The 21,337-nt window shown below is 38.1% G+C and overlaps 2 protein-coding genes across 4 annotated transcripts in view; one reads left to right on the forward strand and one right to left on the reverse strand.

Annotated features, from left to right (window-relative positions):
- METTL25 (methyltransferase like 25) overlaps window positions 1-12,236 on the reverse strand; it is a 44,414-nt gene extending 32,178 nt beyond the window's left edge. The window contains exons 1-3 of one of the 3 annotated variants that reach the window (XM_063154950.1): window positions 11,984-12,236; window positions 7,975-8,139; window positions 2,921-3,021 (exon numbers count right to left, since the gene is read on the reverse strand). In XM_063154950.1, coding sequence (XP_063011020.1) covers window positions 2,921-3,021; window positions 7,975-8,139; window positions 11,984-12,236 — 519 coding nt within the window. Of the gene's footprint in view, window positions 1-2,920; window positions 3,022-7,974; window positions 8,140-10,891; window positions 11,900-11,983 lie in introns of those variants that run through there. The other 2 variants (XM_063154952.1, XM_063154951.1) reach the window with 2 other exon arrangements.
- A 64-nt stretch (window positions 12,237-12,300) lies between these two features.
- Window positions 12,301-18,598, forward strand: CCDC59 (coiled-coil domain containing 59). Its single transcript, XM_063154953.1, has 4 exons — window positions 12,301-12,436; window positions 13,703-13,925; window positions 14,696-14,795; window positions 17,333-18,598. The coding sequence occupies exons 1-4, from the start codon at window positions 12,301-12,303 to the stop codon at window positions 17,492-17,494; spliced, it is 621 nt and encodes a 206-aa protein (XP_063011023.1). The 3' UTR covers window positions 17,495-18,598.
- Window positions 18,599-21,337: the final 2,739 nt, after the last annotated feature.

The raw sequence follows: 21,337 nt of genomic DNA on the forward strand, positions 1-21,337 counted from the left end.
AGGGTCATCAAACTACTGGAAAAAAATGCTCTTTAGTTATTTTGCTTTAATGTTTAAATTAAAATCATAAACCTAGAAGTGATTAAAGTGGTAATAAAATTTTTGCTTTTATTCTTATTTTGCTATTTACTATTGTACATTATAAAATACCAACAGAGAGCAATATCCTCTACCACCCATTATACAATGTGGGTATGGAGGTGAAATGGAGGGCATTTTCCAAGCTGTCAGTGATCTGTAATATCTGAAAGAAACACCCTGAGGACATGTGCTGTTGTAAAACATGTGGTGTTTTCATGCTTCTAGATTTTTTAATTAAATTCTACATGTATTTTCTTTTGCAAAAAGGATAAGAAAAAATCAATAAGGAAAAACTCCTAAAAATTTATAATTGCAACTTTTTTTTTTAAGTTTAAAGAAAACAAAAACAAAAGGAGTTGCTTTTTAAAGACTAAGAAGGAGGCTTTTCTTTATTTTCCAAAGTAACAGGAAAGCTCTTCTCATATATTAGAGATTTGGAACTTTGCACAAATAAATATTGTTATAGTGCACAACTAAAATGGAAAAAAGTTATTATAGAGCAGTCAGCATTTCATATTTAGTGATACACTGCAATAATAATTTTCATTTAATGTTATAATTTTTTTTAAAAGTAAATAGAAAATAACCCCATGTATAGAGATACTCCAAGCCACCTGATAAAAGTATTAATCCCTGAATGAAACTGCAGCATTTTGACAAATACTTAGTAAGGACTGGTTTGTGTAACCAGCTACATCGAAACTTTGGTTAAGTTATTAAGATGGCTTTACTTCTTTACTTTCTGAACAGGGTTTTTGCTTTCCTTTCATTCCTGAATCTAACAGGAGCTATTTAAATCTGAATGAAAACGCTATATGAAACTCCACTTTCCAGCAAATGCAGAGACCACTTACTATTGCACTGTAAGCAAACTATACCCTCCTACAGCTTTTTCAGTACATGAAAGGACTGAACAACTAATATTTGCCTGAAACAAAAGGTAAACAAGGCAAAACAACACGCTCATGAGAGAACACAAGACACTCACAAGTGTGCTGCTGGTGTATTTCTGTTCTCTACAGAGCACCCCCACTTTGGGGCTGTGGAGGGCACCCACCCTTGTCACTGTGGTGGCTCCTCAAGGGCTGCAGGAGAGCCTGCCTTCCATCGCTGTAAGTGACTGCAGATGCTCACAAACTGATTGCGTCTCACCCACAAATGTTTGGCCTTAATTAAAGCTCTCTATTTACTTGACAATCCCAGTTGTAAGAACACTGCCTAAAACTTTGTCTCCATCAGCTGTTCCTCACAAAACAGATGGTCAGGACTGAGAATTTTGATCTCTGTTTCCAAGGATGCCACAAAGGCCTGACCCAAATCTAGCAAGAGTACAGCATCATTTACTTATCTAAATTAAATTCAGTCTGAGCCAAATAACCTCCTAACCAAAGTTCAGCTTCAGCAATCCAGAGCTGAATCCAAGTTTTGGGGTTTTCCCTGTGGTGGGAGCAACAGCAACCTGGGATGCTGCAGGTACATTCATTTAAAACTACACTCATACATATTTACTTACAAGAAAAGAATATACAGAGAAAATACCCTCATCATAAAATCTGGGCAGGTACCTTATTAACCTTTGGTTTTAAACAAATATAATTTGTTCTCCACAAATCTTTCTGGGAATGAATATTAGCCTGGAGGAAATAAGTCTCCATTTATAGTTACAGCCCTTTGCATGGAAAGCAAGCGCAGCTCAGATGTAGAAAGGAATCAAATATCCGTTGAGAGTCCCACGTCACTTCCAGTTTAAAGCAAGGATGAAGCTACATTGGCCAGTTACCAGCATTACAGAGATTAAAATGAATAAACAAACTCAGCTCACCTGAAAAATTTAGCCTTACCACAACGCAGGCCTAAAGTATGGAATTTACCATAAGGCTTACCACTGAAAAAGCTTACAAAAAAGCATATGCATGTAAACTGAGGAAATGGTATTGGTGCACTTTGTCTAACAAAATGTGAAACATACTACTCAAAAATGCCAAGTATTGCTGGGGTGCTCGTGTTTTGTCAACAGATACATAAATAAACCTCTACAAGGTTTTACTAAAACAGTGATCTAGTGCACTGTGCAGTCATAGTTACATGTATATTAAAAAAAGGTTTAAGCTACAATCAAATTTGAGAAAGGAATCCTGCAATTCTTCACCATCCAAAGACAAACCTAGCATCTGATGAACATAACAGCCAACTGAGGCAGTAATTGCTTAGTGATAATGGTGTTGGGTGTCTAGGCCTCAAACATGTTCTACCAAATGTATTTCATACACACATAAATCTCTGCTTAATTTGGTCTCTCTTCAAACTAAAAACATCATAACTAGATTTCCAATTTATAGATCTCAATCCATGTTAAACAAAAGTGAACAGCATTAAAAAATACGAAATTATTTAAATCTTGTGTCAGAATAAGAGGAGCTTTCAAAATTGCCCAAGATATTCAGCCTTGTCTCTGTGTGACACTCTTGTGTACATGACACAAGGCAGCTCTCCTACTGACACATGTGCAACACTGCCAGCAATATAATACTGACAAACAAGGCAGTACTGCTCCAAAAAGCAGAACAGTTTTTAGCTGCTCAACACATAGAGGATGATCTTAACTTTTTAAAATTACTCATGAGTGATTATGAGTCACTGAAAGGCAGTTCCTTTGGAACAGTACATTTGTAAACAAAATTGTCCTTCAGTTTGGTCCCAACAGCTCTCCTTTAGCTCCAGTTTGGTACAGGAAAAATAAGAACAGCAGTGACAGAATATCAAAGTGGTGTATTTGCACAAAAAAAGGAGAATAACTCAGAAGGTGCCTGGTAACACAAAGTAAGAAATGCTTTCTTACCTGCTTTATCCCACAATAATTTGCTATGCTGTCTACCAGCTCTGACATCACCTGCACTTCATGTGATTTCTTATTATTCATAAACTCATCTGGTTTGATACCTGCATCAGATTAGGAAAATAAATACACATTAACACAACTTGTAATAATAAGGATTCATGATCAATCAGGAAAAAAAAAAAACTAATACAGACTTCACTGTTTATATATTTTCAGGGTAGTAATTTTTAATTAAAAACTCACTAAATTATTACAAGAGTAAACTTCTGAACTATGGATGAATTAGCAACATTCAACAAACACTGTGTAAAAGTCACGTGTTTTTAAGATGTAGCATATTTAATACCTGACCAGGTATTAGATAATGGCTACAAGTATAAAATGGTACTATTTCTTCCTTTTTATTGAAAAATATTTATTTTTGTCTAATTTATCACATTTACCTTTTGATAAATGAAATATAAGAGCAGGGACAATAAATAATCACATTGTACAGCTTGTTAATGCTGCAGATTTGCTGACAGTATCAAGAGGGAGACATCTCTACTGAAAGCTATGAGTGATCCTAGGAAGATTCAGAGGAAGATGAACTTTCCTTTTCTTTATTTACCCTATGGATTGGTTATAGAGCTGTTACACCTCTATGGCAGAAAATCACTCATTTCAGTGTTGCTGGAGAATGTGTTAATGAGATGGAGTCAACCTCCATCATGGGCTAACAGCTTGTGGAAAACATCAAGCACTCCCTTGCCAGCCTCTGTGCAGGAGCTCAGAAGTCACTCCCCTGGGAAGAACCCACATGTTTCTCTTAGGGGTCCAGTGCTGCAGTGCACTTGGATCTAGTGAAATTGATGGTAAGTCTGAGTGATGGCAGAAGAAACTGGATCATTACTGACGAGCATGCTGCTAGGAAACAGGACTTTTCTACATGACTAGGCAGATTAATATACTTTCCCATTTTCTGCTTCATGCACAGTATGTATTCATCTGTCCAGAAACTGATCATTAGGCAAAAACCATGCTCATTTCTTGAATCAGATCATGCTGGGAGCAGAACCAAGTGTGTTACTTCTTTAAAGAGAGTGGGGAATTGAACTGAGCTCATAAGAAACCCAGTGCTTTCTCTATTTTTCCCAAACCCCAAGGGATCTGTCTATTTTTTAAACATCTGGGGTTTTTATAATAAACTGTTATGACAATACTTAAAATCTAATATAGACTCTATGAACTGACAAAAGGAAAAATAGACTAAAAGACTTAAACAATACAAATAGCAGAAACAAGTGTTTGTCATCTCATTGAAGAATTTCCTTAACTTTAAAATTGTTAAGGTCTATCCAGCATCCTAAAAAGCTCTTAATTTGTAACATATCAGGTTAAAGAAAAACAGACAGGAAAAAATTAAAAAAGAAAAGAAGTATCTCTTTTTGTTTATGTTTCAATATTTTTGTGTCTGGATAGGTTCATCAAAAAAAGAAGCAGAATTGGGATGAGAAGAAACAGACATTTAACTTCTTGACAGAAATAAAAGTTGTTTTTTCTCCAAAGCAGCACTGTCACTTTGGACAATGACCACATACTGCACCTTTACTCTTTTCTCTATTATGAACTCAAAAGACTCAATGGGGTAATGCTAGCTGAAGCACTATGTCAGAGAGTACTTAATCCAAATTAAGCATTTCAAACATGGTAGAAATCCAGAACAATTACCTAACTTACAAAAGCTGAGGTTCCAGATAGAAAAGGCATAATTTGTTTATATCTACATATAAAGTTTATTTATCACCTTAGCTACGAAAGCTTCTTAAGCACTTTTTGACTTCTTTCCCTACTTCCTGCAGGATAACACACTGTTTATATTTCAGCTCAGGGAAAACTCTATCTTTTGGAGAAAATTATGGTTTTTAAAATAAATTTTTCCCTGCTTTTTATGCAAAAGTCTGATAGGTTTTGACGTTATTCTGAAAAACAATCGCATATTTCAAACTAATGCAAACAAATGTATCTAGGGACTGTTCTATATTGCCTAGACAACTGAAAATCTGAATTAAAAAAAATATTAGTTTGACTCAAAGTGTGTAAATTCTTTCTGCTATCACAAAATTACACATGTACATTATACATGTACATTTCCTTATTATGTATAAAACTGATCCAGGCAGAACAAATACTAATTTCAAAAAACATCAGAAATTTAGAGAACCATCTCCCTTTGTGATGAAAAAAATAGAGTGTGGTTTCAAATGCTTTACAGAAGTAGCTTGGATATGATAGAGTAAGAGAAAGCTTCATATTACCAGTTTTGGTTGGTAATGAAATGCTGCTCATTTCCACTGGGAATCCCTAGCATGAGTACCTGTATTCCATTTGAAGAACTGCTTTAACTCTGTAGTGCTGTTTACAGCTGCACCTTGAGTTGTGAAGCTGAGCAAATTGAGGAGAGACTGTTTTTATATACAGCTAACACAGATGTTTTTAAGATCTCCTATGGCAGGGTACAGGGGTTTTACACCCCAGAGATGTGTGGAAATTCAGATACACCAGATACAGAAGTATAAATCCATAGTCCACACCACAAAACACCATCTATACAGAAGTTTACTATGGTGATCTAACTCCATGATCCAGAGTGAGGAACTGGACTAACCATATACTCAAAAAAACCTATTCTGAGGAGAGTGATATTCCAGCACATGGAATCTGAAGATGGATTCATTAGTATTCACTGCATGGCATGATTATTACCTTGGCCCTGAACACACTGCAAAGGTGGACTACTCTCAATCCAACCTTCTTTTGTGGGTGGTTGTCACAGACATCTTTTGTGAAAAATCCTTTCTTTAGGATTTTTCCCCTTTCTGAGAAGCTGTGGCCTCAGCAACAAAATGTAAACAATGGTTATCTGCTGCTGTGGAATGCAACAGGTGCATCTGTGATTGGTCTCGGGTGGGTGTTTGGATTTACTGACCACTCACAGCAGAGCTGTTCTTGCTTTCTGCCTGGACACAGACCTTTGTTATTCATTCCTTTTCTATTCTTAGCATAGCAAGCTTCTGAGAACTTTTCTCTCTATTCCTATTAGCATAGTAATAATGTAATGTATATCATAAAATAATAAATCAAGCCTTCTGAACATGAGGTCAACATTCTCGCCTCTCTCTCACCCTGAAAAACCCTTGCAAGCCCTGTAACAGGTGGTTATGAAGCAAAGGGAACACCCTTCAGACTCAGAACTCCATTCTGAGTAGCTGTGTCCACAGCATGCTTAAAATACTTGTGCTTCCCAGTTATTCCCAGGAAGGACAGCAATATATCTACATTAAGATTGCAAAGGGGCTAGAGAACTATGTAAGTATGCAAACTGTGGGAAGAGGCTCAAAAGTCTGTTTGTCTTGGAGGAAGAAAACAAACTAAAAACATCTGAAACATAAACAGAATTATCCTGATGTATATTTTTTAGAATATAAACAACACCATCATAAAGTTGCCGGTTTTCTCAGATTTACATTTCTTTCAACTTGCAAGCTTTAGCATGTCAGGGAACAAACATATCTTCTGAAATACAGAAATTAGTTCAAAATATCTAAAATACCTCAATGATCTCAACTTTCATTTGGCAACTTCCACACTATGAATCCCTTAGTTGGTATTTTGCCTCTGCCAAATGATTACCAGGAACTTCAATTAAGTTAATTTAACTGATATTTACTGCCAATTCAGCACAAAGGTTCTGAATTATAATTCTATTGTACACATTTGGAACACATTTTATTTTTCCCAAGAAGTACAACTCAGAAGTACTGCAAAAATACAAATGCAGGCCCCAGTAACCCAATCAAGCCTCATTCCTGCAACACAGAAATCAAGATATTCAGCAACTCCCTTATTCCTGATGCTCCATTCTGCATGACAAGAAAATGAAAGAATCCTCAAAGTTTTGGCTAAAAAAGGTAATCCAGGTATGAAATCAAGTACAAGAATGTAGAACTAGAGAATTACAGAAAATTAAGAGGAACATAGAGAATGAAATATAGTAAAAATGAAAATAATGAAAAAGCTAGTGGGAAAGAAAAGAAGCATACAGTTGTCAAGGAAGAAAAAACGGTTTCCAATGAACTAAGGGCATAAGGAAAGAAGCCAGAAAGGAAGAGGAGTGCACTACAAATCATTAGGAGTAGCTCAGCAATGGCATTCTAGTACTTCTAAAACAACCTGAGGAGCCAGCCATGAAAAATGGCAAAATTGGAAAGAGATCACTGTAGAAAATGGGAGAGATGCACAACATTTGTGTAATGGTGCTATCACTTAGGATAAGAAATGTCAGTAGTTTTTAATGCATCCCAGAGATAAAAGGCACTAGAAGGCAAAGACAGAGAGCTGCTCAGCCTGTCTCTTGAAAACTAATGAGAAATTTCAAAATATAGCGAGGCTGAGGACTCCATGAATAGCACATTTGCAGTGAAATGACAGCAGTCCAAGTAAGGATAAATGTTAATTTATCATCTGATTCAAAAATTATAATCAGGTAAGATTCCCAGTGTCCAACTTGATGCTAATTTAAGAGTGTTTTAATTCAATTTCTTTAACTACAAAAAATGAAATTACTCTTCTTTTATCACATATAATTGGTGTTAGTCCCAAAAATACAGAATTAGTAAAATCTATTTTTTTTCCTAAGACATCATATATTTGTCATATTTTAGGGTGATACTTCTAAGAAAGCCATGAGTAGCAACTATGATTCTTGCCACTTGGGGACAAGACACAAAAAGAGAATAACAAGGTATCTCATATAGTGATATGCCCTCTTCTCTGTCCCATCCCCTTTAAAACTGAATCCCATGATGGGTCTACAGACACCAAATGCTCAAATTTTAGAAAGAGAATGCATTTCATAAACAAAGGCAATAAAGAAACTATCCAAGAACAAATTAAAATGGAGGTGAGGACAATGTAGGAAAAAATCCTCAAACAACAAACTACCCTCCAAAAGCAAAACTCTTGTATAGTCCTAGAGTGAATAAGTAAACATTAAAATACAAATGTAAATATACCTGTTGCTCCTTCACTGTCTCCTTTCAGTGCTTCAAGCACATCTTCTAATGGGGTGCACACTCCAAGGTTGGACAAAGAATAATATTTAGCAGCCAGAGCAAACAAATGTACATTGGTAAGCTTCTCTGAGTTCTCACAAAATGCACTGGAAAAGATGTCATCATCTGCACATAAAATAAAAGGAAAAGATTTTTGTAAGCAGTGCTTAACAGCTCTCTAATACTGCTGACAGAGAACTACAGGTAATAAATACTTAGTATCACACACAACTGGCCATTTATCTTGCTTCCCTAAGTGGGAAAACTCATTTCTTCAGCTGCATTCCCCCTCCAGAACTGAGGTCAAAATTTGCTCTTAGTTGAACCAGTGTAAATGTGACAAAATCTGTTGTTTCAGCAGCCCTACTTCAGTATAACTGACAAGCTAATTCAGTCAACATTATCACTTCTCTTCTGTTTACAGACTTGCTCATTATACATGTCCTAGTCAGCCCAACACGCCAATACATGCTGCTAGATTTTTTTAAAGAAATGCAGCTGCTTAGTGTGTGAAATGTTTGGATTTACAGTCACTCAATTCGTGTACTTTCCAAGCTGCTTTGTAACTGATGAATACTGGGAGAATTAAATTCATTTTTTATTTCCAGCCAGGTGTGGGCCAAAGTTAGATCCCAATGTGTATTTTGTTAGAGTCATGATGAAATACCTAATTTTGGTATTGCTTACTACTGAGTTTCAAAAGTGTACATCTATTTTTAAGTGAAACATATTTGTATGAATAATTTATTAATTCTGAGATTGTTTTGAATAGTCTAATTCCTCTCTATTTTGCATGAAACTATTGTGAATTCTACATAGTTTTGCTAATAATTTTTATATATTTGAAATTCTTTTCAACATATAAAAGCCATCCAGTTCAGCAGTCAAACAATTGCAAAACTTTGGAAAAAGTCTCCTGGTTTGTCTTTTGTGTCATAGGTAGATTATGAGGAAGTACATACCTAGCACAGTGGCTTTCCTGAATCTGGCATGACAATGGATACAGCTGTTTGGATTGACCTCAACTTGAGTGTTCTTAATTTCCTTGCATGACTACAATGAAAGGTCATGCATATATATTCCAGTCCACTGAAAACAGTCCCAAATCATGTTAATTTTCATTATATGACACTACAAAGGCACAAGCACAGCAAACAAATTTTGTATCTAAGAAAGCATAAATATTAACACGGTTTCATTGTCTGCACAGCACTTCTCACTCCTCTCTACTACAAAACCTAAAAAGAAAGCCACATTTCTCCATAAACAGCTTCCTTGTCTGAACAAATTTGAGTTAGTATAGGCTTTATGAAGGGTAAGATTGTAACAGGATATTAGAGATGAGAAATAAAGACCGCAGCTTTCAGAAAGAAGGGGCAACTTTGCTTTACAATGTGTCCTCTGTAAGATTTATTACAGAAAGATATGAAAATAGATGTGCTTTCACTTTTTCAGCAGCTGACATAAAGTATAATTACTGTTCTTACAAATCTCACTTAACTGAAATCCAATGCAGCAATGTGCATGTTCTACAACACTCTTTAACTTGGTTAAGAACATGACAGAACTAGCAGACTCTCATATAAGATCACCCATAATAACACTCACCTAACTTAAATTGTTGTCCCACCTTGGTAACTAAAACAGAGGAACCAACTGCATTAAGACAACTGAAGCCTAACTTCAAGCTGCAGAATGGCAGTTGGTGAACTTTGCATTATTTATGAATATTAAAAATGTTAGGTTTTTGGACACGTTTCTGCTCTGGATGCTCACAAGAGGAAATCCAGCTTGTCTTTTAACCATTCAGTCTATACATTTGCAAACAAATCTTGAGAAGAAAGAAATGCATGCCCCAAAGTTGGAATCACAGTACAAACAGTAATTTACAGTAAATTATGAAAATATTTAAACACAGATTTGTCTGTGCCTGCATCCAATTTACAGCAATGACGTGATAAACAAAATGCAATGTGGCAAGTGTCAGCTTTTTGATGTATTCAAGCCAGTTTCTGAACCTACAAAGGGATCTTACATTTTTCTGCAGAGTACAAGTGAAAACAAGGGTTCCATCCTTCACATGGTCATTAAAAAGAAATGACTTTGAACAAGGAAGAGTAATTTCTGTTTACACTGGGTTTCAGGATTTCTAATGGTTGTTTTCTGATCCCTAATGTTATTGAATTGCATTAATGCACTCAAGTGAGCTATGATGCTACATTTCTGTCTCTCCTTCCTAATTTTAATACAGGCTAGCAATGAAAATGTAAGTAGACACTTGCAGGTATCTTCACTGAAAAACTCATATTCTACTATGAAGCATTTTCATCATATGACAGGATGGACAGATACCATGCAGTCAAGTGAGTAAGGCATGAACCAACAAATTGGCAAGCATATCAGCCCACTCTGCTACAGTGCATTCTGTTAACTAGCATACTAGAATGTTAAAGTCAGAAAAAAGGGGCAATTCTTCCTTTTTTATTTTAATTAGCAGAAACAATTCCTGCAGAAACCAATGAAGAAATTTCATATTTTAGTCACAGCATGAAAGCTTCATACTCTTCAAAAGACGTGCTTGTCTTTTTGTTACAGTAATCTCTGCAGCAGATTCTATAACATGCATTTTGAATGCAGATTATTAAATTATTATCCAATTTTGAAATCTACCAAACAATACTCTGCCTTCCTGATTCTCAGGCTGCTCTACAGGCCACCACTTCAGTGTTTGAATCATTCCATGGACTTTCCCATAGAAACAAGTTTCTTTACTGTTTTCTTTATGATGACCACATCTGATAATTAGCTTTGTTCCAGCCTCTATTTACATTCAATTTTATGTCCTATTGCTCTGAATCAGTTCTGACTCTGACATTACCTGTCAAGAACATTAAGCCTGTCCTTGCTGCTTCCCAACACTTTTGCTGGCTGACCAGACCACTGTCTTATTTCCATCTGGCTCTTGAAAGTAATTCATAATCCAGTGTCTTTTCCATACACAAATAAACTCTGTGGGATTTTTCCCAAATAACTCAGCCCTTTAAAAATGAGTCTTACAGTTAATATTTTGAGAGGTCTTCAGATCCAACTGAGAAATGTTGCTAGTGATGTAGCAATTCACAGCTCTTCAATCTCTTTCTGAGTCCAAATCATTATCTTAGCTGGTGTGCTATGCCAAGAAGCCCATGCTACTTTCTGTGGAGCCTCCTCTCACACTGCACACACTTTCCTGCCTCGAGTGCCATTTACCGCAGCATTTCAGAGCTAACGCAATGTGACAGCTATCTACACTCCGTATGCTTTGGCACGACACTGGCTTTTCTCAGCTAAGTGTGCTTCGTCAGAGATTTCACCTTGGATTTGAAAGTGATCTCCCTGCTTGGGCTCAGTTCCCCCAAACACCACAGCTTTCAGATGCTTTATCTTCATTTCGTGCCCTGCCTGAAGCAGCATTACTGCCACGTTCCCCTCCTCCTTGCACTGCAGCACATTCAGCAACACAGCAGCCGAGCTGGCTTCCTCTTCAGTTTCGTGAAAATCACTAAAAATATGGAGTGCTTCTTAAACAGATCTCGTCAGAAATAAAGCAGCTGCCTTCCTGTGCCAGACACTGACTATTACACACACACAGGAAAGCGGCGTTCGAGCCTTTTCCAGCTGTCCTCCGCATCTCCAGTCCCAACACTCTTTCCATTTTAATGTTACATCTTTGCACTCGTGGAGGTTTCTTGGATGTTTAGTTTGATTTGGGGTTTCTTTTAATTTTAATTGAGTTCCTCAGGGCTCAGTCAGAGTGCAGGAATCTGACAGTCTGGAGTTTCGTTTCCAAACGAACAGGATGAAATTGATGGGACCGTCACGAGCGGCGCTACCGCGAGCCCCGGCAGTGGAATTCCCGGGCCGGCTCCGAGCGCGTCCCGCTCCCCGGCACGGCCGCGCCCCCCGCTGCCCCGGGCCCGGCCCCACTCACCGCACGGAGCCGCCGCGGTGCCCGAGCCCGCCGCCAGGGGGCGCGCCAGCGGCCCGGCCGCGCGCAGCGCCTCGAGCACGGCGTCGGGGGGCGGCGCCACGAGGCGCTGCCAGAGCCCGCGCGTGAAGAACTCCACGGTGTGCGCGCGGCACAGCGGCAGCGCGCGCTCCACGAACCGCGCCACGCGCCGCAGCGCCCGCGCCGCCGCCGCCGGGGGCGGCTGCGGCGGGAGCGCGCGCGACGGCCGCGACATGGCCCCGCGCGCGGCCCGTCCGCGCCGCGGTGACGTCATCTCGGTGCGCGGCGCCGGAAGCGCGATGGCGGCGGCGAGGCGCGACGGGCCCGGGCCGGCGGCGGCCAAGGCCAAGGCGGGTGCGGCGCCCCGCGGGCCCGGCCGAAAGCGGCGGTGGAGGCCCGTCCTGCTGAGCAGCGTGGTCGGCAGCGTCCAGGAGGGTGAGTCGGGGCCGCCGGTGGGTATGAAGGGGCGCTGAAGAAGGCCGGAGTCCCTGGCCCAGCCACGAGCTGGCTCGACCCTAGCGTCCCGGCTGGGACCAACCCTGCCAGGCCTGGCGGAGAGTTTGGGCTGGCGGAGCCCGCAGCCCCGCCTCGCCCCCGGTGCTCGTGGCCGTGGGCTCGGGGCTGGGGGCTGCAGGGCTCGCTGGGGCAGCCTGTGGCGGCCTGTGTGGGCTGGAGCTCCCGGGACTCGGATTGCAGCCCCTGGGACACGTGGCGATGGTCTTCGGCTTGAGGACTCGCTTTGAGTTTTCTCCATAAAAAAGCACATATTTAAACAGAAGCATGTTTGAGGAGAGGTTCAGATTATTGATAGGTAGTTATGCGGATGTAAAAATGAATAGGAAAGAGAGCATGGCCTTCAGCAGCACTTTGCTGAAGTGGCAGCTTTGGAGAAAGAATAAAAGGAGAAGTTGGGACTAATTTGACTTCCCTTTGGAACCTGATTTGTTAATGAATGTTGTGCAAGTCAGTAGATCTTAAGACTAATGCAATAAAAAATAAAGCATTAGGATAAAAGCATCTTCAACTTTGATAAGTTTTCTTTAATGGTTGAGCCTTAAACAGCCAAAGTCTGAGCTTTCCTTTAAGCAGAAATGACTCTATAATGTAGCTGTAGAAAAGCTCTTCCTAGACATGTGTAGAGAGAAGATAGGAGCAATAAGAGCAATAAATACTGTTTAAGTGAAAAGACTTAGTGGATCATTAATGTAGAGTGATAGGACGATTTAGTCACTTTTTTCCTGTGTCACCGCTGCTGCTGCCAGCGTTATTACCAGTGTTTTCTTGAGACTGCCTTCAGGAGCTTAGTTTAGAATCTGTCTTGATATCTAATTTTAGAATCTATTTTCATGTTACTTTAGAAGCTGTCAGAAGTAGGAGTGAAGTGAAATGGTAACACACCTTTTCACTGGATTCAGAAGCATTGGCAGAGGTGCAGTGGTGGGTGGGCATTAAGCAGCAGTGTTTGCAGAGCTCTCCCAGGGCTTTGGGTAGGCATTTTCAGTGAATCTGTGCAAGCTGCAATGCTGCAGTAGGGAACAACCTTATCATAGTGGTTTCTTCCTTGAGCTTATGATTGATCCTTATTGAAATTGTGGCTTTTTTCAGTGTGGGAAGAAGACAGATGGCAAGGGTCCTGAAACTGAAAGCTTTGGTGCTGTTTTAGTGCAGGAGTGTTTCACTGCCTTCTCCTTGCTCTTTCAGGACGAGGATTTGCATTTCGGAGGAAGCAAAAGATTGAACGGCAGTACAGGAAATTGCTGAAAAAGAGAAGGCAGGTGCATTCCCAGCAGGATGATCAGTTTGCAGATACCTACCCAGAGCACTTGAAGCATCTTTACCTGGCAGAGGAAGAAAAGCTTAAGAAGCGGCGCAGGACTCCAGAGGATTCGGTGTCATCAGAAGAAAAGCTTAATAAAGCAGCAGAGTAAGTTTTCAAAGCATGTCTTTTAAAAAAGTAGTTTTTTTCATCACTAAAGAAATATTTTAGATCTTAAAAGTTTGCATGGACTTTAGTGAGGTGATTTACTTTACTAAAAATGCTGTTATGTCTTAAATATTTTTTCCTGCTTGTTAGAAAAATAAATGGCAGCATAACATTTTTGTACCTGAGACAGTGAGGTGTCATTGCACAGTATTGCCAGCAGATGGAGGTGAGAATAAAGGAAAAATTTTTCATTGTTTTTCCATAAGAGAGTGATATTGAGTGATATTTCTAAATGAATGTTCTCATCTCTCTGCACTTGCTTCCATGTGTTGGAACTGGAAAGAGAGACTGCAGCTCTAAGCTAGTATGTTCAGGTTTTCTAGCTCTGAGGAGCTTGAATGATGGGGAAAACTGATTTAGGCAGTCTTTAAGCTTAAGGAAAATCATCCCTGTGAAGATGCAGCAGATAAGGTGTCTGCATTTCTAACAGTTGTGTGCACTCTGGTCTTTGGTACATTTGGCATTGAAGACATTCAGTTTGTTATGTTTTCTTGCTGACTGCTCATGTATGGCCTAGCATGGTGTTGGTATCATGTAAGAGTAGTGCAAAGAATCCATTCAGTGTAGAAGGATGAGGGTTCTGAAACCTGTATTTGTAGTTAACTTCCCTGAGTGTGCAAAAAGCAGTGGAAGGCTGTGCTGTGATTCTGCTGTGGTTATGTCTGCTTGATGGTACTCAGTGTCTCAAGGACGTGTACTTTTTCCCCCAGGTCAGTTGGGACTCAAGAGAAGTTTAAAAATAAAACATCCAATCAGAAGGCAAAAGAAGAATATGAGAAAATAAAGGCTGAGCATGCTAGAAAGAAAGAGGTAAATCTTAAACAGAGTTCTTACTTCCTGTTAAACAAAATGCAGATTAATACCATTCCCACCTCCCTGTCTTCCATTTGAACCCAGGGAAGACCACAGGAGGTATTGGAACTCTTTCAGTCTTTTTCAACTTGACAGTGGTATTCAGGCACATGGGTGTTCAAAGGATCATTCTCTTTGTTCTTACTATTTTCATCTTACAGTTGCCTGTAGCAGGATTTTATTATGTCAGTTGGTACATGAAAAAAAGCTTAGATCTTGATCTGCATACCCCAGTGGATTGTATTAGACCTCTTAAATTTTGTAGAAGGGGAAGTAATAGCAATACCATCATCTTATGATGAAAAATGAAATACCCATCCTGTTTCTTATGGCATTATCATAATGCAGTCTTCATTTTACTTTTTTATGAACTTTGACCAACAGTGGAACAATTAAATTTAATAGTATTCATAGTTAAAATTTTTAGTAATTCCCTTCGTTTGAATTTAATTGGAATTATTTTATTGGAATTATTACAGGACATATTTTAATATCATCATTGTCTATCAGCTCACTTGAATTATTAATTTGAGTGGTCCTTATTTAGTTTTTTTCTCTCCCAGGACACTGTTCATTGTACTGTAAAGTTGCACACAGTGTAACATTGTAGAAGTTGTGTAACTTCCTGATGACATACTAAATTTCAGTAGCTACTGTATAAATATTGAATATATAGCTGTATAAAAGATACTGCTTTTTCAGCTATATTTAGTTTTATGCAAGCTGATGTGTGATTCTGGGTGAGTTACATGATTATTCAGCTGATGGCTGCTTTTTTGTGTATTAGCTACAGATTGTGTCAAAAGAAATTAATTTTATGACCAGCTTATTTAGAGAAGATGGGAACAAGCATAATCCCAGCAAGACTGCAGGGAGTTCTTTTGAGCAGCACATAGGACTTGCCTGAGTGCAGATGTTGGCATTTTTTTTTTGTTAAAGATAGTTAGGCAAAACATGAGCTAAGTGCCCAATAACAGTAATCATTTAGGTGGAGTACTTAGGTGGAACATGATGAAAAAAAAAAAGCTAGTATTTAGTTAAGATAAGAAAATACAACTGTAAATACAACTGTCTAAGTAAGATGAATGTTGTTGCTTTGAAGTAAGCATTTGGTTGGTAGCTTGACTTGGGTGTTTTTTACAAGAATATGCTGAGCAACAGAAAAATTATTAGATACAAAGTGAATTACAGGTAAGTTAGAACTGGTGCTGTTCTGTTTTTTTTTAAAAAGAGGGAATAAATTGTCTTAGTCATTATGGTAAAATAAGTCAAGGATTCTGCAGAGGTTATCTGAGAGAGGTTATCTATGCATATTTTTGCATGGGCATATTTATTTGAAGGTTTGGAGGTTTTTTTTCTGAGGCTTCTTAGATTTCTGTTTAGAAATCTTTCCTTGAATTATATCCTGTAAATTTTATATCAGAGAGCAATTCTTATTAGTTTTTGTACATCACTGAAGCCATCTATGCTGTGGAAAACAAAAATATGATCCATATATTAGCATCTGTTCAGGCATTCTGCAGAAATGCTTGTCTATGTGATCAGCATGGCATTGCATTTCAAAGAATAAACTGTATGAGAAGAAATTATCCAAATGAACTGAAGCAGTCTTTCAGTCTGGTTTGTGATGTCTTGCATATTTTGGTAGGACATGAGGTGAGTGAAGTAAGCTGTTTATTTAGCTTGTGGATGTTTGCCCAAATTACTGAGTAAAATTACAACGCTGGAAAAAGGGGTGTGAGATGCTGGATAAAATCTGAATGTAACATTGTGGTGATTATCCATATGGTGTTAATAGTCCATCCATATATAGCTAATGCTCCATTAGTAGTTTGGTTGCATGTGTGCTTTGTGAAAGGTTTACAGGTAAAAATTTGATTAAGGTTTGTGTTTTCATTCCTTCTCTTTGAAAAGTAAAGACAGAGTCTGTGTTGCTTTAAAGAGAGCAGGTCACTAGTAGTTTGGTCTGGGTTAATTTCCCCTAGATAAAGCTGTCCTAGTATCACAAACCTGCCCAACACATGGTCCAGATAGGTCCCATATCCTATCAACCTTGCAGAGGTGTCCTGTATCCTAGCACATCTCCTTTGGCAAGATATTCACATGGCAGCTGCTGCATCACCTTTTTCTTTCTTGCACTCAAGAGGAGAAAGTGGGCAATTTTTTGCCAGTTTGTCATTTAAAGAGAGTAGTCAAGGAGCACATTTCACAGAAAGGAAGGAGTATACATTGCAGCAGCAAGCCTTATTGTAGGATGTTCTGCTAAAGAAAGCTTGGTTCTTCTTTTGAAACTTGAGGCTGTATAATTTGTTCTGATTGCAGTATGTGCTGCAAGAACATCCTGATTCAGCTTTAGAGAAATGGTGTTTCTATTGGCAGTACAATACCTAATTGCCAGTACCTATACAAAAATGAACTTTATTGCTTATAAATAGCTTCACAGTCACAGAGGGTTTGTAATTGTTTCATAATATTACATATTTTTTTAATTTCAGGAAGCAGAAAAAAGAAAACAACAAAGAGAAGAAGCTCAACGGTTGTACAAGAAAAAGAAAATGGAAGCTTTTAAAATACTGAGTAAGAAGACAAAAAAAGGACAACCAAATCTAAATTTACAAGTAGAATTTCTTCTTCAGAAAATACAGCAGAATACATAACCCCTCATATATTTAAGTTAGCTGTGGACATTTTATTATTATTACATTTAATAAATAATGTCTTTTTGCTTCCATATTACTTCTGTTATTGCCTTTATTTATCTCATCAGTCCAGTAATGACATATTCATCCTGAAAATATGTATTCTATGCTGAGAGTGAAAGGGATTTGGTACCTTGAAAATAAATGGTCCGTATTTCTAAACTTAAATTTTATTAGCTGTGTGACATCTTGAATTCAAAATAATAGGCTGTAGTACCATCTGACCATGAATCAAATACTTCCTGCAATTGTGACTCACTTGGGAGGATTAAAATGATGTATGTGATGTGTTTGATATCTCAAGAACAGCCAGTTTTAGGAGCATATTTTGTGTGCTCCTGGGTAGGTTTGGCATATGAAAACAAAGTACATATACTATACTTGGATGGCTAGTTTTATTTCTCGTTCTCCACAAAGAATAAGACTTGCCAAAGGTTCAGAAGTGGTTTGGATATAAAAATTTGGTAAAATAATTGTTGTCCCATTCGTAAAGCTGCTTTGAAACTTGTAACATGTGAATTGCTCTACCTTTTGTGTACAGCTTTGTCATGAAATTTGTTTTCTTCTATGTAGCTTTTAATTAATAGCAATTTGGATTAATATTATCAAGACTGGATTTATGTATTTTCCTGAAAAGAGAGCTTTTTCTCTGCATTTGTGTCTTTTTTAATATCTTGCCATCAACCCAGTTGAGAAAACACAACATTTGTCAGTTGAGAAACTGTAGTTGAGGATCCCACTTTGTGGATATAATTTACACACCCATATCTTCACGTACATACCGGTAAACACTGGTCTGATTTTCAGGCAGCATCTTATGATCACTTCTTATTTTAAAACGGTGTCTTGTTGTCCAGGTGGCAGTGATTACTGTTGTCAATGTTATTTTAGAACCAATCTTCTATATATAGATACCATTTTGTGGTAATTTCAGTTGCTGAATGTTCAAGTGTTTGAGCTGCTGCTCCTTGATCCATACAGTGATCTGCTCTGAAGGCAGTGGAGGTACGCTGATAAATTGCCTTTGTACTAGGAGCAATAAATCATGCCAAAACTTACAAATGTTTCGTGTTTAACAAATATTTTCTTTGGGAATGCAGACAGAGTACTAAACACAGTTAGCAACATACACAGGAGCACCTTCCACTTCTGCATCATACTTTGGATTAGAGCAAGTTATCCAATTTTCACTGCATGAGTGGGGGCAGGGCAGCTCTTCCAGCCCACACCCTTACTGGCTGTATCTGTTCAGAAGAAGCACTCCTAGGAATGGGCTGCACTGTCAATCAGTGGGGCTTAAGCACATTCTTGGTGTTAATCACATAAAGAGAAACAAAGATGAAAAATAAAAAGCTACCTCATTGCTTCTCTGATGCCTTGTTAGTTTAGTTTTTTCCCAGAAGTTGCAACCTAAGCCTTATTAATTTCTGGCAGAGTAGCTTTCTTTTATCCCTTTTTTTTTTTTTTTTTTTTTTTAATAGAAGAGGAACCAGAAGAGGGTCTGAGGAACTACAGGTCTCACAGTTTGACCTCAGTGCCAGGGAAGGTCATGGAGTAGATTGCCCTGACTGCCATCACACATCAGGTGCAGGACAGCCAGAAGCTAAGGCCCAGCCAGCATGGGAGTATGAGAAGCAGGTGCTGCTTGACCAGCCTCATCTCGCTCTGTGTTAAGGTGATGAGCTTAGTGGATAAGGGAAAGTGTGGACGTTAACTACCTCAACTTTAGCAAGACCTTGGACACTCTTTCAGGAGAGACCCTATCCCTCTCTAAGACTGCCTGAGAGGAGGCTGTAGCCAGAGGGAGGTCAGCCTCTTCTCCCAGTGACAGGTACCAAGTGACAGGACAAGAGGAAATCATGTCTCAAGTTGCACCAGGCAGGTTTAGACTGGATATTAGGGAATAATTCTACACCGAAAGAAATTTTTCACATAAGTTTTAAATTCCAAGTAAATTCTGAATATTGTTCATACCTTCAGCACTCACAACTGAAGAAAGCCTAAGGATTTTGATTAGAAAATGGACCTACATTTCATTCTCTGTATAAAATCCAAATGAATAGTGTTTTCCAAATTCCTTGATTCTGAAAGGCACAGGTATTCTACAAAAGTAAAATATAGTAATAATTTTGGCACTAAGACAATTTTAAAATATTTTTAACTTTCTGAAGATTCTTGGGTTGTATTGTAAACACTTTTAAAAAAGATAGTTACCTTCCTTGGATTTGGATTCACAAACCAAAAACATTGGTATGGTGAAGTTAGGATATTTACTATTGAAGGAAAAGCTTGTAACTGAAAACCAAGGAAAGGGGAAAAAACAGATCAGAAGTGAACTTAACCTGAAACTGTAATGTGTAGGTAAGACTCTTTCCATTTCCCTAGAATGTCATCTGGCAAATGTGAAATTAAGCTATCTCAGACCTTTAGCAGCTGTAAAAAATCCACAACATTATGAAACAAAAAAACCAATACACTCCCCCCACCAAAAAGCAGAAATAGCTCAAAGCATCTTTGTCTGTCAGCTTGTATTAGGTATCTCTCAAAACAGTGCAGTCTCCTAGAAAATTATGCATTTGATATAGAAATGATTCTTTGACCTATGGTATAAGAAATGTAAGAGCAGAAGATTAGTGTATGACTTCTTTGCAGTTTGAATCATTATCTAATATGTTTGGGCTATTATTTCTACTCCACCAAAATCTAATTTGTACTGAAGATTGCAGATTTTCTTATCTGTTAAAAGCTGCAGATTAATTACAGGCTGAAAAGCTTTTCATTATCTTTTAATTTCATTGTCTTTTAGTTTCAGTTCTATGGTAGTATTTGTAAATTGTAAACAGATCTTTGCAGAGAGTAGTAGAGCTACTGTATGGGAAAGAGGTTTATTCTGGAATGGATTTGGCATTAGAAGTAAGGAAGATGTCATTAAAGTGGTGGGGGATCATAAAAGTGTATTTTTTATTTCTCAGTCTGGAATGAAGGAAGGGATCTCGTTCTTCTTCATGGCTTGGCATAAAGGCGTTTCCCTAAACTGTATTTTCTTCTTTGATGTATTAAATGTGCACTTCCTCTTAAGTTTATATTTTTTAATGTGTAGTAACACAGCATAGTTTAGTAGGAGGCTTGACAGAAAAGAAAGAAATGGAAAGAAAAGACAATTGGAGAACTGGTAACAACCATGTGTTTCTTAGTGTAAACAATATTTAGTTTATATGAACTACAGTTTTACAACACCAGTGCATATATCTGAAATACCACATGTAATTTAACCAAGAAGTTGACATCTACAGAACTAATTTTGTTATAAGTTCTTTAGGATATATATCCAGGATAGTTCTTCCAGTTTAAGGCAGAGGTGCCATTGCAAGTCAATAAATAATCTCATTTGGAAAGAAAAAAATATAGAAAATACTTTTTCTTAGTTTACATATGGAAAATAAGTACTACAAAGTAAAGGGTTATTTATAATCACAAGCCAGTGTTGTAATCTGCTTCTCATTTATTTTAAAAATTAAAACTAATTTCAGATGTTTAGATTTAAAAAAACCCACTCTGAAATTTAAGTTTTTGTCTGGTGACAGCTGGATTTGGATGCTTCCCAATTACTGTTTCTATAGCAATGGCAATCATATGATGGAAGCAATATTAAAATGTTTTTAAAGATCTCCCATTTGTGGTTATTTAGCTGCAGAAGGTAATATCAAATACCTGTCTACATTTCAGCTGATCCACTCTGCAGAAAAGATGGAAAGAAATAATTCACACCACCAATGTTGCTGCTGGTGCTGCACAGTGTGT

Source organism: Melospiza melodia, chromosome 4 (assembly GCF_035770615.1).
Source record: "Melospiza melodia melodia isolate bMelMel2 chromosome 4, bMelMel2.pri, whole genome shotgun sequence".
In the NCBI taxonomy this organism is placed as follows: Eukaryota; Metazoa; Chordata; class Aves; order Passeriformes; family Passerellidae; genus Melospiza; species Melospiza melodia.

Excerpts from the sequence above, each read along its gene's own strand:
- CCDC59 (XM_063154953.1), top strand. The coding sequence starts at position 12,301 with ATGGCGGCGGCGAGGCGCGACGGGCCCGGGCCGGCGGCGGCCAAGGCC. Across the intron at positions 12,437-13,702 it reads GGTCGGCAGCGTCCAGGAGG|GACGAGGATTTGCATTTCGG; the intron begins GTGAGTCGGGGC and ends TTGCTCTTTCAG. Across the intron at positions 14,796-17,332 it reads AGCATGCTAGAAAGAAAGAG|GAAGCAGAAAAAAGAAAACA; the intron begins GTAAATCTTAAA and ends TTTTAATTTCAG.